Raw genomic sequence first — 12540 nt, 5'->3', positions numbered from 1 at the left:
TGGGACATTACATCAACTACAATACCGCCCGACAAGAGACCATTGCTCAGCTGCTCCCTGCAGCTGAGGGTGTGCTCACGTTTCACTGGGCCTGTCCTCGCTTGGCTTCATTATTGGTGACAGGGCACGGCCCAGTCGCCCCTTACAGAAGAGCTGCCAGAGGTAACAGCAGAACATAAAAGAACACAATTTCCTGTAAACCAAATGCATGATAGCACACCTAAGCACTTGAACTGACTTTAGGAAGGTGATCTAATAACTTGGAGAATAGAAAACCGAATTCCCATTCACCAAATTGCACCTTGCAGCTTTCCCTCTATACTGATGTATTATGCACGCCCCCTAAGTAATTATGTTTAGAAGTGGAACTTGTATGAATCACATTAAATTAAATAAATACTCCTGCAGTATATTCTAAAAACATCAGATGAACTTGCTGCCAATCTTTCTTCAGATGTAAAGGGCCGGCTTCCTTATGAGCCGATCCTACTGCCTTGTGTAACCCCGCTCAGCAGGGCTCATGAGGTGGCAGTGGAATGCGGGGGGAATAAGGGGAGGGGGGACAGTTGAGAGGACACAGCGCGGCAAAATAGTTACGTGAAAATAGTTACGTGTGCTTACTCCCTCTGCTTCCGAGTCGTCATTACAGACTGAGGACAACAGGGTGTGGACTTTGGAACAAGTGATGATGGAGAAGAGCAAGAGTTCCAATAGTTAGGGCTATAAAGGTTCTGGTTTAGTTTCCTTGCCAAGCACTTCAGATGGAGGGTCGTCCTGTGGAAGAAGGGGACGTGGATCTTGCATCTCTTCCTGGCAGGGTGTTACGAGTGCAGAGTCGATTAGTTCCAGGAGTGGAAGGAACTGCTGCAGACCAGCTTACATCAGAGACTATGTTCAATAAGCTCATGTTTCTTTCAGCTGTAGTTCCTGTTGGAGCGCCTCTGGGAAGAAGAGGGGATGTGTAGGGTCGGCTTCCTCGTGAGGCGATGCTGCAGCCTTGTGTAACCGTGCTCCGCCGAGGTGTGAGTGGAATGTGGGGGGAAGGAGAGTCGAGAAGAGACAGCTTGGCTGGTGCTGGTGGGGCTCCCTTTCCAAATATATATATCCCATTTCATGTAGATCGCAATAAATAGTTAATTGTGCTTACCACCTCCGCCTCTGAGCCGTCATTACAGACTCCTACATGTTTTGAGCTTACATTTATTAAAAATAATCTGAAACAGAATTAAAAAATAATCTTTACAGGTATGAACCTCAAAAAATGTAAACATTTGAGGCATTCGGCCCTAAAAGCAGTATACAAAACGTGTTCCTTTTAAAATGAGGAGGATGCAGAGGGTTTGTATTAAAAAAGCAAAAAAAACAAAAAAAAAAAAAAAAAAAGAGTGCAGGGAACATTCCCAGGGCCTAAATATTTCAACCTCAAACTACCGCGCTTTTGCTAAAACTTGCTGGCACATCTGCAGCTTATATTTCCAATTACATTCTTTTCATTCATGTGTTTATCTTGGAAATAATTTCATTTTCAAAGCAAAAAAGCATCAAGCCTGCTGAAAGGAAATGGACAGTTGCCTTTCTGCAGCATAATTGCACGCCTTATCTGGAACAAGGTACTAATCAAAACCTGCAGCACGTACAAAATGAGACTGCTGAAGGCGATGGCCCAGCATTCCAATTCCGCTTTGCACTGGTAGTAGATACATCCTCCCCCATTTGCCTACTGGGCCTCAGGCCTCCAGTTAATCTGAACAAAGCCCCCATCCCATCCCCCTTTGTGTACCAAGCGCAGCATTAGCACCTCGAGAGCACTCACAAAGCTTTTGTTAATTTTATTTAATACTATGGGGTCAGGGCATCCAACCCCAAGGGCTCCGCCCCCGGCGCCTTTGGCACCCAACCCACCCCTCCAACCGAGAGGCTTGCATTGCTCCCCCATCCCCTTGGTGACTGCTGCGCGTTGAACTCGGCGGCTTGGTCGCTTGTAGGGATACTCCACCAAGGGCTTGCTTGGTTCGCACTCCCCGCCCCCTTTGGGGAATTGGAAAGTTGGACAGTATACCAGCAAAGTTGGAGAAATGTGGGAATGAATGACAGCAGACCCATACATTTAGGGCATACAATGACCCCAATTCAAAGTGTTACGGTACCGTCACTTATCTCTTACACAAGGTAATCACACAACTTCATCAGTTAATGTCAGTTTATTAACTTGGAACGCCTTGGGAATTATAGATTTGGAAAGTACACCATCAAAGTTGGATGCTTGTGGAACGGAATGCCACCAGACTCATATGAAACGTTACACAAAACAGTCACTTAAACACAACTTCATCAGTGAATGAACTCCAGTGAATGGACTTCAAACGCCTTAGGAATTGCAGTTTACCATTAAAGTGGGCAAAATGTGGAACTGAATGACACCAGACCCATGTCTGTAGGACATACGATGACCCCAATTTCAAGCGTTACAAAAGTCGTTACATAAAAATGTTACACAAAATCTTCACTGGTTTCCTATTATTGGGTAGATAAGAATAGCTTTCCTAACCTCAGTTCATACCATGAACCTTTTGCTCCACTGGAATCAAGTCAAAGGTTTGTAAATTGTGTCAGATCAGAGAGCCCAATTTGGAAGGTGGGCGAAGAAGAGATCGATCCCCTGGCTGTGTCCAGTGTGCCCACTTAAATCACATGAATAACACACTTTATAGAGTGGTTAGAGGCGTTAGATTTTGTATTAAAAGTGACGTAATAGCTCTAATCTGAATCTAATTCTGTTGGGGGGAAGGCCTTAGAATGATTCTTGGGGGAGGGGTCAGCACACGTATAAAGGCAAACCAGTGGATGAGCCAGCTGGTTAAAATGAGACTTCTGGACTCTTCAGCATAGTCTGATGGCACTTGGTTAAGAAGAATTAAGGTCTAAGTGTGTTCTGGGGAAACAAGGGAAAGAATGGTACCCGAGGTAAGCCAAAAGGCATTTGGCAAAATGCATAGAGATGAAAAAAGGCACCTGACCTATTAAGGAAGAAGAGACTGCAACTCGGATGAATACTATAAAAAGATACAAAATGATGGGAGCCCCTCAACTGAGAAAGAACGTGTTCTAAGGGAGATTTCCCCCCCCACTCGGGAGGGTCTACAGCCGTGTTTAGCTCAATGCACCTTTCAGAGAGGAGAAATGCCCATATGCATATCAGTCTGGCCCACCCACAAGGGCAGTCCAGCGTCGAAATGCTAGGGAATTCTCTTTATTTGTTTTAAATGAATCTCTGAGTTTAAAAAAACAAAAGAATACATAAACATAAAACGTACAGCCGTCATGCCTCATCAGGTTTGCATTTTTCCAAATATTGATAAAGAAATAGGGCGGTCCCTCAGGCACAAGGTTCAGACACACTGTCTCATCATACATCAATGGTTTCCCACACAAATCTCCCCCCATAGACCATTCCTAGGTCAACTCGCATCTGCCTCCACTTGTCTGCTTAAGACAAACAGGGAATGGGCTTTCGGTGGTTCAGGATTCAAGCAAAGCGTGTCATAATACTCACAGGGGCCTCTCATCTGTTGCTCGACTGATGGCTTAGAGGATTGTTTCCTGGTCGCCTGTTGCTTGTGTGTGGGTTCCCATTGCATATGGAGTAATGTGTTAAGCTCTGGTCTTCCCCATCTACTCAGGTCGTGAAGCCTTAATTGGAGACTCTAGGCTTTTGGGATTTCCACACCACTGCTATCCTTCTTGTAGCTAAGACCAGGGTCAGGCTGAGAATCCTGCCACTTGGCGACCTTAGTGAGTTTTGCGATCTAAGACCCAATAGACTCACAGTCATAGTCAGTGCTGTATGGATCCGTTCGAACCTGGATTTCTTCCCAGAAGTGGGAAATCTAGGCAATTCTCTTAACAGGAGTACTAACAGCAACTCCAGACACGCGTTTCATTCATTTTGCCCGTCATTAGTGAGGTCAAACTGTGTCTCTCTAAGCACAGTAAGCAAGTATTCCAGGTCTGGTTTACCCTTAGTAACTTAGGATGACATCCAGATGGGGACGCCTTGCTCAAAAGAAATGAAAGGTAGAGGGAACTAAATCGTGGTTGAAGACCGTCCCGAGTGGGAAACTTCCCATTGAACGGGTTCTTTTCGCTGTGTTCAGTCCCAGTAGAGGGGTTCACACATTTTTTGCGCGTACTGTAAAAGATGTTAAAACAGTAATAAAAAGGCAAACCAGAAAAATGCACGGATGATAGCTTGGAGAAGATGAATGGTATTCTAGAGCTCTAGAAAGGAATTAGTCCTGGACTGCCTCGGCATGCGGCAGGCAGAAAAAAACTTCATAATTAGCACAGCACCCCGGACAACACCTCAGATGCACAATGTTTTCAGTCGACTGCAAGAATTAAGACGCATCCCATGGCACTCCAAGCATGTTTGATTTTCATGGAATATATGTATTCTGGAACGAAAGTTGGCAAACCTTCACCAAGCGGACTCGTTTGACTCCTGACTTGTGAAGAAAACCTAATCATGGCCAACTCCAAAGTGGCATGCGAATATCACGCTATCACTTTGTGCTGAAAAGACCTTATCTTATTTGACAAAGTCGAGAGAAAAACAGATATTTACTTATGGCTTTAGCGGGTATGTAGATTAGCCAAGATGTATTCTACTTTTGAATAGTTTAAACTCTGAATATATGTAGTTGTTTTGTAGTATAGTTTATTATATTTGTAATAAGTACTTCAGCTAAATCAAGGAATAGAACAGAACGTATCCATCAGGTTATAAATGGTGCATTTTTCTGTTTAAAGTGATGCTGCACCTATTGAAACTTAACTAAAATAAAAATAGCTTTCACATGAAAATGACACTGATAGAGTTGCAACAGAGCAGCTGTAAAGTTAAAGAGCACCAACAGCAAACAGCAGCCTTCAGTTAGTCACACAACACCATTGAGCTAACCGGTCTCCAGCTCCCCCGAAATGTGAGATGAGTGGCGAGTCTTCCACACTTGCTTTTTGTTAGGTAGAGAGGGGAGGGAAGCCTTTCCTGAAATTGGCAGCATTGAAGTTTTACTGTGTTCGTGTATAAAAATGGATTTGCACAAACGCAGCAAAACTTTAAAGCGGCTCATTTCAGAAAAGGCTTTTCCCACCTCTTTGCCTAACAAAAATCAAAAGCACACATCAGACGATCCCTTCCCGCGGATGCAAGCCAAAATATAAGAACATTATGTGTTCTTTCACATCAATGGGGAGGGAGCTGATGTGCCCACTTGCTTTTTGTTAAGCATAGAGGTGAGGGAAGCTTTTCCTGAAACTGGCAGTGTTAATCTTTTTCTGTATTCACGCAGAAAAACATATTTGCACAAACGCAGCAAAAATCTAAAGCTGCTAATTTCAGGAAAGGCTTCCCTCACCTCTCTGTCTAACAAAAATCAAATGCACACATCAGCAGCTGCCTCTCCACAGATGCGAGCCAACATACAACAACGTTATGTGTTCTTTCGAATCCGAGGAGATGGCTGACGCGCCCGCTTGCTTTTTGTTAAGCAGAGAGGTGAGGGAAACACTGTTGCATGTTGGCTCATTATGTATGTACGTGTGTATGTATGCATGCATGTGTGCAGAGAGTGTGTATATGTATTATCATGTAATGTGTGTGTGAATGAGTGTATGATGAATGGGGGACTGGGTGCGTGTGTGAAGGAGTGAGTGTACAGTGAATGGGACGTGAGTAAATGCTATGTTTAAATGAGCACGTGAATGTTGTGTAAATGTGTGTGTGCGAGCTTATGTGCAATGTTCGGCCGAGGAGCTGATTTTGGCGGGTAGGAGTTGGGGGTGGGGAGGGATATTTTGCTAAACATGCCATTTAGTGGGCATCCATGATAAACAAAGCATGATGTGTTATGTGGCTACAATGGCATTTTGGTGCAGCCAGCCAGTCTAGTTATTTATTACTGTGGTATGACCTTTTTTACTGGGCATCTATAATAAAGTAGGCATGACATGTGTTATTACATGTCTAGACTGGCCCGCATTGTACAGCCACTTTGGAGATGTGTTCTTATTGTGATATGGCATGGCCTCCAGAAGTATGTCCTTATGTGGGGATACTGCCATATATTGACAGAGCCCGCATGGACAGATTTTCTTATAGTATCATTATTGGCATTATGCCCAAAGCAAACATGAGTATTTTCATATATGGGAATATTGGCATATTTTGGTGCAGCCAGAAAGGGAATGTTCGGGCACAGCCAGCGTGGCATATAATGGTATAATCAACAGAAAAACATGGTTTGTATCTCATGTGGAAGTTGGATTTGTGGCACACTGTACTACCATCCCCTTGTGGTTGATTTTGCATAAAGGGTGATACCCAATCGGATACCTAGGCTTTAGATATAAAAATTATCAAAGCAACTAAATGTGTATGTTATATTTAAAACCAAATTACTTGGTCTTTCTCACTGGCATATTGTGTTTTAAATGTAGTACCATTTGCAGGGTTCGAAATTGAGGGGAGCTGGGAGCTATTTAGCTCTTGTGCATAGGCTAGGAGAGCCTGGTAATCTTAAATCCAACAGCTACCAGGAGCTACTTTTGGTTCCCCAGGCGAATTGGGGAATTACAAACATGCATATGTGACAATTACTGAGTATTTGAGAATGCTACTAAAGACGAATCGGGACACATCTTGTATACATTTGAACATAACGGATCACACATAACGGGAAAAAGTTCAAGTGTGCATCACGTGTGGGAATTAGATTTATGGTGCACTGGGTACTCACTCCTGGTTCCCTAGCAGTAGCACCTGCCTACTCAGTGATGACTGAGACACAGGAGAGGGTTTTAGATCCTGCTCATCAAATCATAATTTCAAACCCTGTATTTAATCCTTGGGCCTGGACAACCCTTGGGTTTGAACAGAGGGGGTGGAGCCTCCCCGTTTGCCCTGGCCAACTTCTGAAGCAGCCCCTCCCCATCACCATTTGCCCCCTCGGCCCCGAAATGTAGATTTTTTTGCTTCGCTGGTAGGTTATCTACCTATGTTACAGTCTCAGAATCAAACTCAGGATAGCCTTGGAACTGAACAAAATCAAACACAAAGCAAGTGTCTCCAGAAGGCTAAACCAGTTTGGACTGATGGATGAGAGGCGTTACATACAGTACATTAAAATGTATTATACATTCAGACAGTACGTTTTCAAAAATGGCTATAACAGTTTGACAATCTGCAAACGTGAAACAAAGACACAAAGTGATAAACATTTCTGGGACAATACAAATGCATAAGATCACTTCAATAATCGTTTTCGGAAATATGAAGAAACATCCCTGAAAGCCACGTCCAAACGACAGGAAAAGATCGTTCCCCTCACTTTGCCCTATGGGGATAATGATTGGGCCTAGTGAGTTATGTCATTGCTATTGATTTGTATCGCCCTCTTTTGAACTTTCTGGAGTAAGCAGCCCTTTAACGCCTTACAATCAATTTTTTTTAAAAAAAAACAGGCCACCGTAATGGTTACTCATCGTGTTCAAACGCTCCTATGAATCATCGGCTTGCGGCGGGACTCTGGAAAACTATACAGCCGAGCCGAGGAGGAGCGGAAAGGCAGCTGTCATTTCCTGCACTAGTCCGTGGCCTACAACAAACAAAATACAAGTAAAGTGGCTGTAGCAATATAAGGGGAGGCCCGAGGGGGGCGTGGGAGCTCCCAAGAAACACGGGAAAGGAGATGCGTGCTGGCGTCCACGGGCACATCCGCGTCCCGGGCGGCAATCCTGGGCACGCATTCCGGGTGCCTCCCTGTCGCCATCAACAGCTGCGCTGCCACCGTCTCCTGAGGTGAAGACGCAAGGCCCCGGCCGGCGTAGCCCACAGGCCGCCCCGGACCTTCCCTGCGGACCAACTCCTCGAGCTGGTTTTTGAGTCGGCTCCCGCTGAAGTCGGGATATTACGAGCCTCACCCTCTGCAGCCAGGACGCAGCGTTTCGGAGTTTATTTATTCCCATTAAAAGGCACTTGTTGTGGCTCGCACGCACCACGAGTAAATTAATGACGGTAAACCAATTAAATATCTCCTCTGGGGTCTTAGCATAGCTGCCCTGAAATGGTCACAATATGACCATGTTAAAAGCCAGGCCCCCTAACCTGTCAGGGGGGAGTAGCTCGTCCCTTACTGTTATCTCTTTGCATTCTAGGTGGATCTCATCTATGTTTGTAAAGGAAGGCAAAACTTCCACCACGTGAATATGATAACATAACAAGGCAGTTGGCTTGCGCACTCCTTCCTCACAGGCTGCTAACTTGACTCCTTAATCCCACGGGCAGCGCTGCCGGGGTGCCACCGAGCGACCAGGGCAGGCTGAATAACGCGTCCTACTCAACAAAACGTCCCAACGTGCAACGGTTTAACTTTCCTGCCCGTGGCGCCCATGTGCGCGCGGTAGGGCACGCACTGGCTCCTCACTGACCTAACTAAGCAAGCAGAGTCCAGCTCACCTGGCCCGCCACACTCACCTGGGGGGCAGAGTGCGTGCTCCATCCTGCTGCCAGGAAGCCAGAAGCTCGGCGGGGCAATGCCCGGCACCACAGCCCGGCTACCAATGGGGCCACCATCCTTATCCCCTGAGTCCCGACCCACGCGCGTCCATGCAGCGGTCCCGCTCCTCTTCACGGCCGGGGTACCCTGCAGTCTGTGCGTGTTCCTCACAGCCCAGGACTCGCTCCCCAATCCTGCAACCCCGCCGCTGCAAAGAGCAGTCAGCAACTCCCCCCCGTTCGCCTCTCCCCGCAAGGGCATTAAAGGGGATGACGTGCTTCTCAAGCCAGAGATTTTTTTTAGTTCGGCCGACATGAATCTCCTGGAATGTATACACACACAACTGTGTATATAACATTATGCAGATTCGTAGTACATACTCTGCCTATTTTATGTAACTCCATTAGACTTTTGGGAATGCATTTTAGAATGTACGTCTTTCTTTCGCTTTCTTGTTTGTTTTACGTGAAAGTATCACGTTTTTCGTTCTAGTACACATGAACAAAATAATGTTTTGCTGCATACAAGTTTCCCATACAGTTTAGCTTTTGTATTTCCACAAAATAGGATTTCCCCGACACTACAGTTGACGTAGTTAAGGCTGGAAAATGAAACATTATTTTACCACTGTAACTTTTGATCATTTCCATGAAAATTCTCAAGGAAGTGTGCAAGTGACTGACCGCATTTTAAGAATCAGATCAAAATGTACAGAATTCTCATGAATATTTTTATTGAGCAAAATAATTTTTAAAATAGGTGTATTACGTGTTCCATAGACCCAAAGAGGCTTCTACACAATGACCATTTTTTCACCATCCACAGGAGGCCTTAGGGCAAACTAACTGCACCTTTCCAGGTTTGTTGCTTGATGCAAAAACCCTCGTTGGTGAAACCTTGTGTTGCCCATTTTCAACATTACTAAATGAGCTGCAGTATAGAGACCCAGTACCTCCCCCCCAACATGGCAATAGGTGCATAGTAGAGTACCTGGCTGCGTGAAAGGGAACAGACACGGGGCCTGGTGTCAAATATCTATTTTTTGGGCCGGATTTAAATACTGTAATCCATTGCTGCAATTGTCTGGTATTACTTACTGTATTCTATTGATGCGAATCCTATAATGCATTTGCCAGATAAATGAAAGCTCACACTGCTTTAGTTTGGATTGAGATTTTGCAGCAGCCCACAGTACCCATCCCAAGTCCCTGCCAAGTGTTTGTGTTTATGGACTCAATTGATCACAAGGAGTGGCTCCTCCCTAAGACCTAGGTCCACACACCCTCACTTCCCACCCGACCTGAGACTCTGTGATCTGCTCCCACTGTCTACTCCCCTGGTTGCTTGTAGATCCCTTGCTGCCATTTTGACAAAAGGTAGCTGGCGCTCCTCTCCAGAAAGAACATGGCATGATAACCTGTTCTGAGGTGAGAGTTTGCAGCACACGCTTTTTGCTCACTGTGCCTTTCACAGACAGGAAATATCCATTTGCATATCAGTCTTTGTCCCGCCCACATGGGCAGTCCAGCACCGAAGTGCTATGGCAATTCCTCTCTGAACAAGAGTACCAAAAGCAACCCCATACACGTGTTTCAGCCTTGTTGGGCCTCATCACTGAGGTGAAGCTTTGCCTCTCTGAGGCACAGTGAGCAGGGAGTCCACGTCTGGTTGCCCCCAGGTAACTCAGGATGACCAACCCCAAGTTCCTTGCAAATATTTCAACAAAAGGTAGCTGGCGCTCCTCTCCAGAAAGAACATGGCATGATAACCTGTTCTGAGGTGAGAGTTTGCAGCACATGCTTTTTGCTCACTGTGCCTTTCACAGATGGGAAATATCCATTTGCATATCAGTCTTTGTCCCGCCCACATGGGCAGTCCAGCACATGAGGTGAGAGTTTGCAGCACACTGGCAATTGCCCACCCTCACCGGTAAGCCGCCCGCTCACTTTATCTCTGCTTCCCTCAGTGTTCTTCCTCCTATGATTGAACGCACTTGATTGCGTCGCGAAGCTAGCACTGCGCTCAATAAATACCTGAATTAACCCAAAAATACTTTCTCTTGCACATGAGATTGCGTGGGTAAAACTAGGAATTTGACCTAGAAAAAGAATTCACAAAAAGGAAAATACCTGATATATACCTGCAAATCACTGCTTTTCTTGGGACTGTTGATCAACATGGGCCTCCACCTGAAAGACAAATGCAGGTGACACATTATAGGGACGGGACATTGAGCAGAAGCTAGCCATGCATTTAGAAAGAGCAACTACACCCAAGCAAATTGTTGAGGGATTCATTAAATTAAATCACCCTCTGCAGGAGAAGTATATACAAAAAAGTTTTTTTGGTGTATACACACTCCCCATTGAAATGCAGATGAGAGAGGCTTATCACTTGTCCAAAAATATACATCAGGTAAGAGAGAATATGTTGACTCTCCAGTGACACCTGGCAATAGCATGTCCAGATGCTGCTCTTCTGCCCCTCCACCACGTTGATCACCAAAGATGCAATCAAGAGTTTGTCACGGGATCGCACTCTGTTAAGAGGGGCACAGGACACCCAGGAAGGGTTTTGGGTGGTTGTGCCGAAGTAAGGTGGACAGATAAGTACACACACAGCTGAAAGTAATGAGAACAAAGAGTAGTCAAGAGTAGCAAGGAATAAGGTACAACAGAATGGATTCCCTCTAGGGGTGTATGCAGATATAGGAAAAGAGTATTCCACGGACCTAAGGAAAACTCTAGCCTTCTGCACAGTTTGCTATAACAGAGGCCTACGCTGTTTGCTCATGGCTTGGAACAACAGCTATGGATGTCTGTAACGTAGAAACGAGACAAGAGAAGGAGCAGAGGTTGCCTGACGGAAACCCACAGACAGCTCTGTACAAAGGGTCTACAAACAGTACAAGAGAAGATACTAACAGACAAATCCAGGAAAAGGAAGTCGATAGCAAACTAGCAGAAGGAAATGAAGGGAAAGTCGTATAACAGGATTGGATAGCAGAGGACGGTAGGGAACAAGGTTGAGAGCTCAGAGGAGCAGGAAAGCAATGAGCAAGCCCACAGGAGCAGGGCTGTAACGTAGGAAGCCCAGAGGGAAAGGGCTTAGGGCAGTGGAGTAAAGCAGGCTGCACGGCAAGGAGCCCAGAAGGGCCAGGCAGCAAGGAGTGAGCCCGGGGGGGTAGGGCCGCTGACCGTAGAAGGCTGCAGAGGACTGTAGAGGGCTGCTAGGCTGAGAACCCAGCGGACAAAGGCTGTAAGTAGCAAGCAGCAGAGCGTGATCGGCTGCAAGGTAGGAAGTCCCGAGTACAAGGGCTATTGGCAGCGGAGAGAAGCAGGCTGCGCGGCAAGGAGCCAGAAGGACTGGGCAGCAAGGAGTAAGCCAAGCTCAGAGGAGCAGGGTCGATGACTGTAGAGGGCTGCTAGATTGGAAGTCCAGCGGACGAAGGCTGTAGGTTGAAGGCAGCGGAGCGTGATCGCTGCGAGGCAGGAGCCTGGAAAACAATGACGGAAGGTAGCAGCTGAATGTGATCGGCTGCAAGGCAGAAGCCCGGAAGGGCAAAGGCGGAGGCTGGAAAGCAGCAGCGCGTGATCGGCTGCAAGGTGAAAACCCCGGAGGGCAAAGGCGGAGGCTGAAAAGCAGCAGAGCGTGATCGGCTGCAATGCAGAGAACCCAGCAGGGCACTGGAGGAGGCTGGAAAGCAGCAGAGCGTGATCGGCTGCAAAGCAGGAGCCCGGAAGGGCAAAGGCGAAGGGTGGAAAGCAGCAGAGCGTGACCGGCTGCAAAGCAGAGAGCCCGGCAGGGCACTGGATCCAAAGCCGGAGTAAGGAGGAACCGCATACAAGATCCGTAGCTCGAAGCAAAAAGGTGCTGGAAGGACTCTTAATGCCAGAGACCGAGCCCCTGCAGGCAGCAGCTTTTATACCGCCCTGCCCAGCACAGAGGCAGGCTAATTGGTCGCACCTGGATCAGCACACCTGCA

At 46.5% G+C, this 12540-nt stretch overlaps 1 protein-coding gene across 2 annotated transcripts in view; it reads right to left on the bottom strand.

Annotated features, from left to right (window-relative positions):
• Positions 1–8821, bottom strand: part of MCUB (mitochondrial calcium uniporter dominant negative subunit beta) — an 824863-nt gene extending 816042 nt beyond the window's left edge. Inside the window, exon 1 of one of the 2 annotated variants that reach the window (XM_069630878.1) lies at positions 8534–8821. In XM_069630878.1, the coding sequence (XP_069486979.1) occupies positions 8534–8632 (99 nt within the window). In that variant the 5' untranslated portion in view covers positions 8633–8821. Of the gene's footprint in view, positions 1–8515 lie in introns of both variants that reach the window. The other variant, XM_069630877.1, reaches the window with a different exon arrangement.
• Between the last annotated feature and the right edge of the window lie 3719 nt (positions 8822–12540).

This window comes from Ambystoma mexicanum, chromosome 6q, assembly GCF_040938575.1.
Source record: "Ambystoma mexicanum isolate Mex_15411 chromosome 6q, UKY_AmexF1_1, whole genome shotgun sequence".
Lineage (NCBI taxonomy): Eukaryota > Metazoa > Chordata > Amphibia > Caudata > Ambystomatidae > Ambystoma > Ambystoma mexicanum.
The sequence above is the reverse complement of the archived record's forward strand: the minus strand, read 5'-3'. Positions and strand labels throughout refer to the sequence as shown.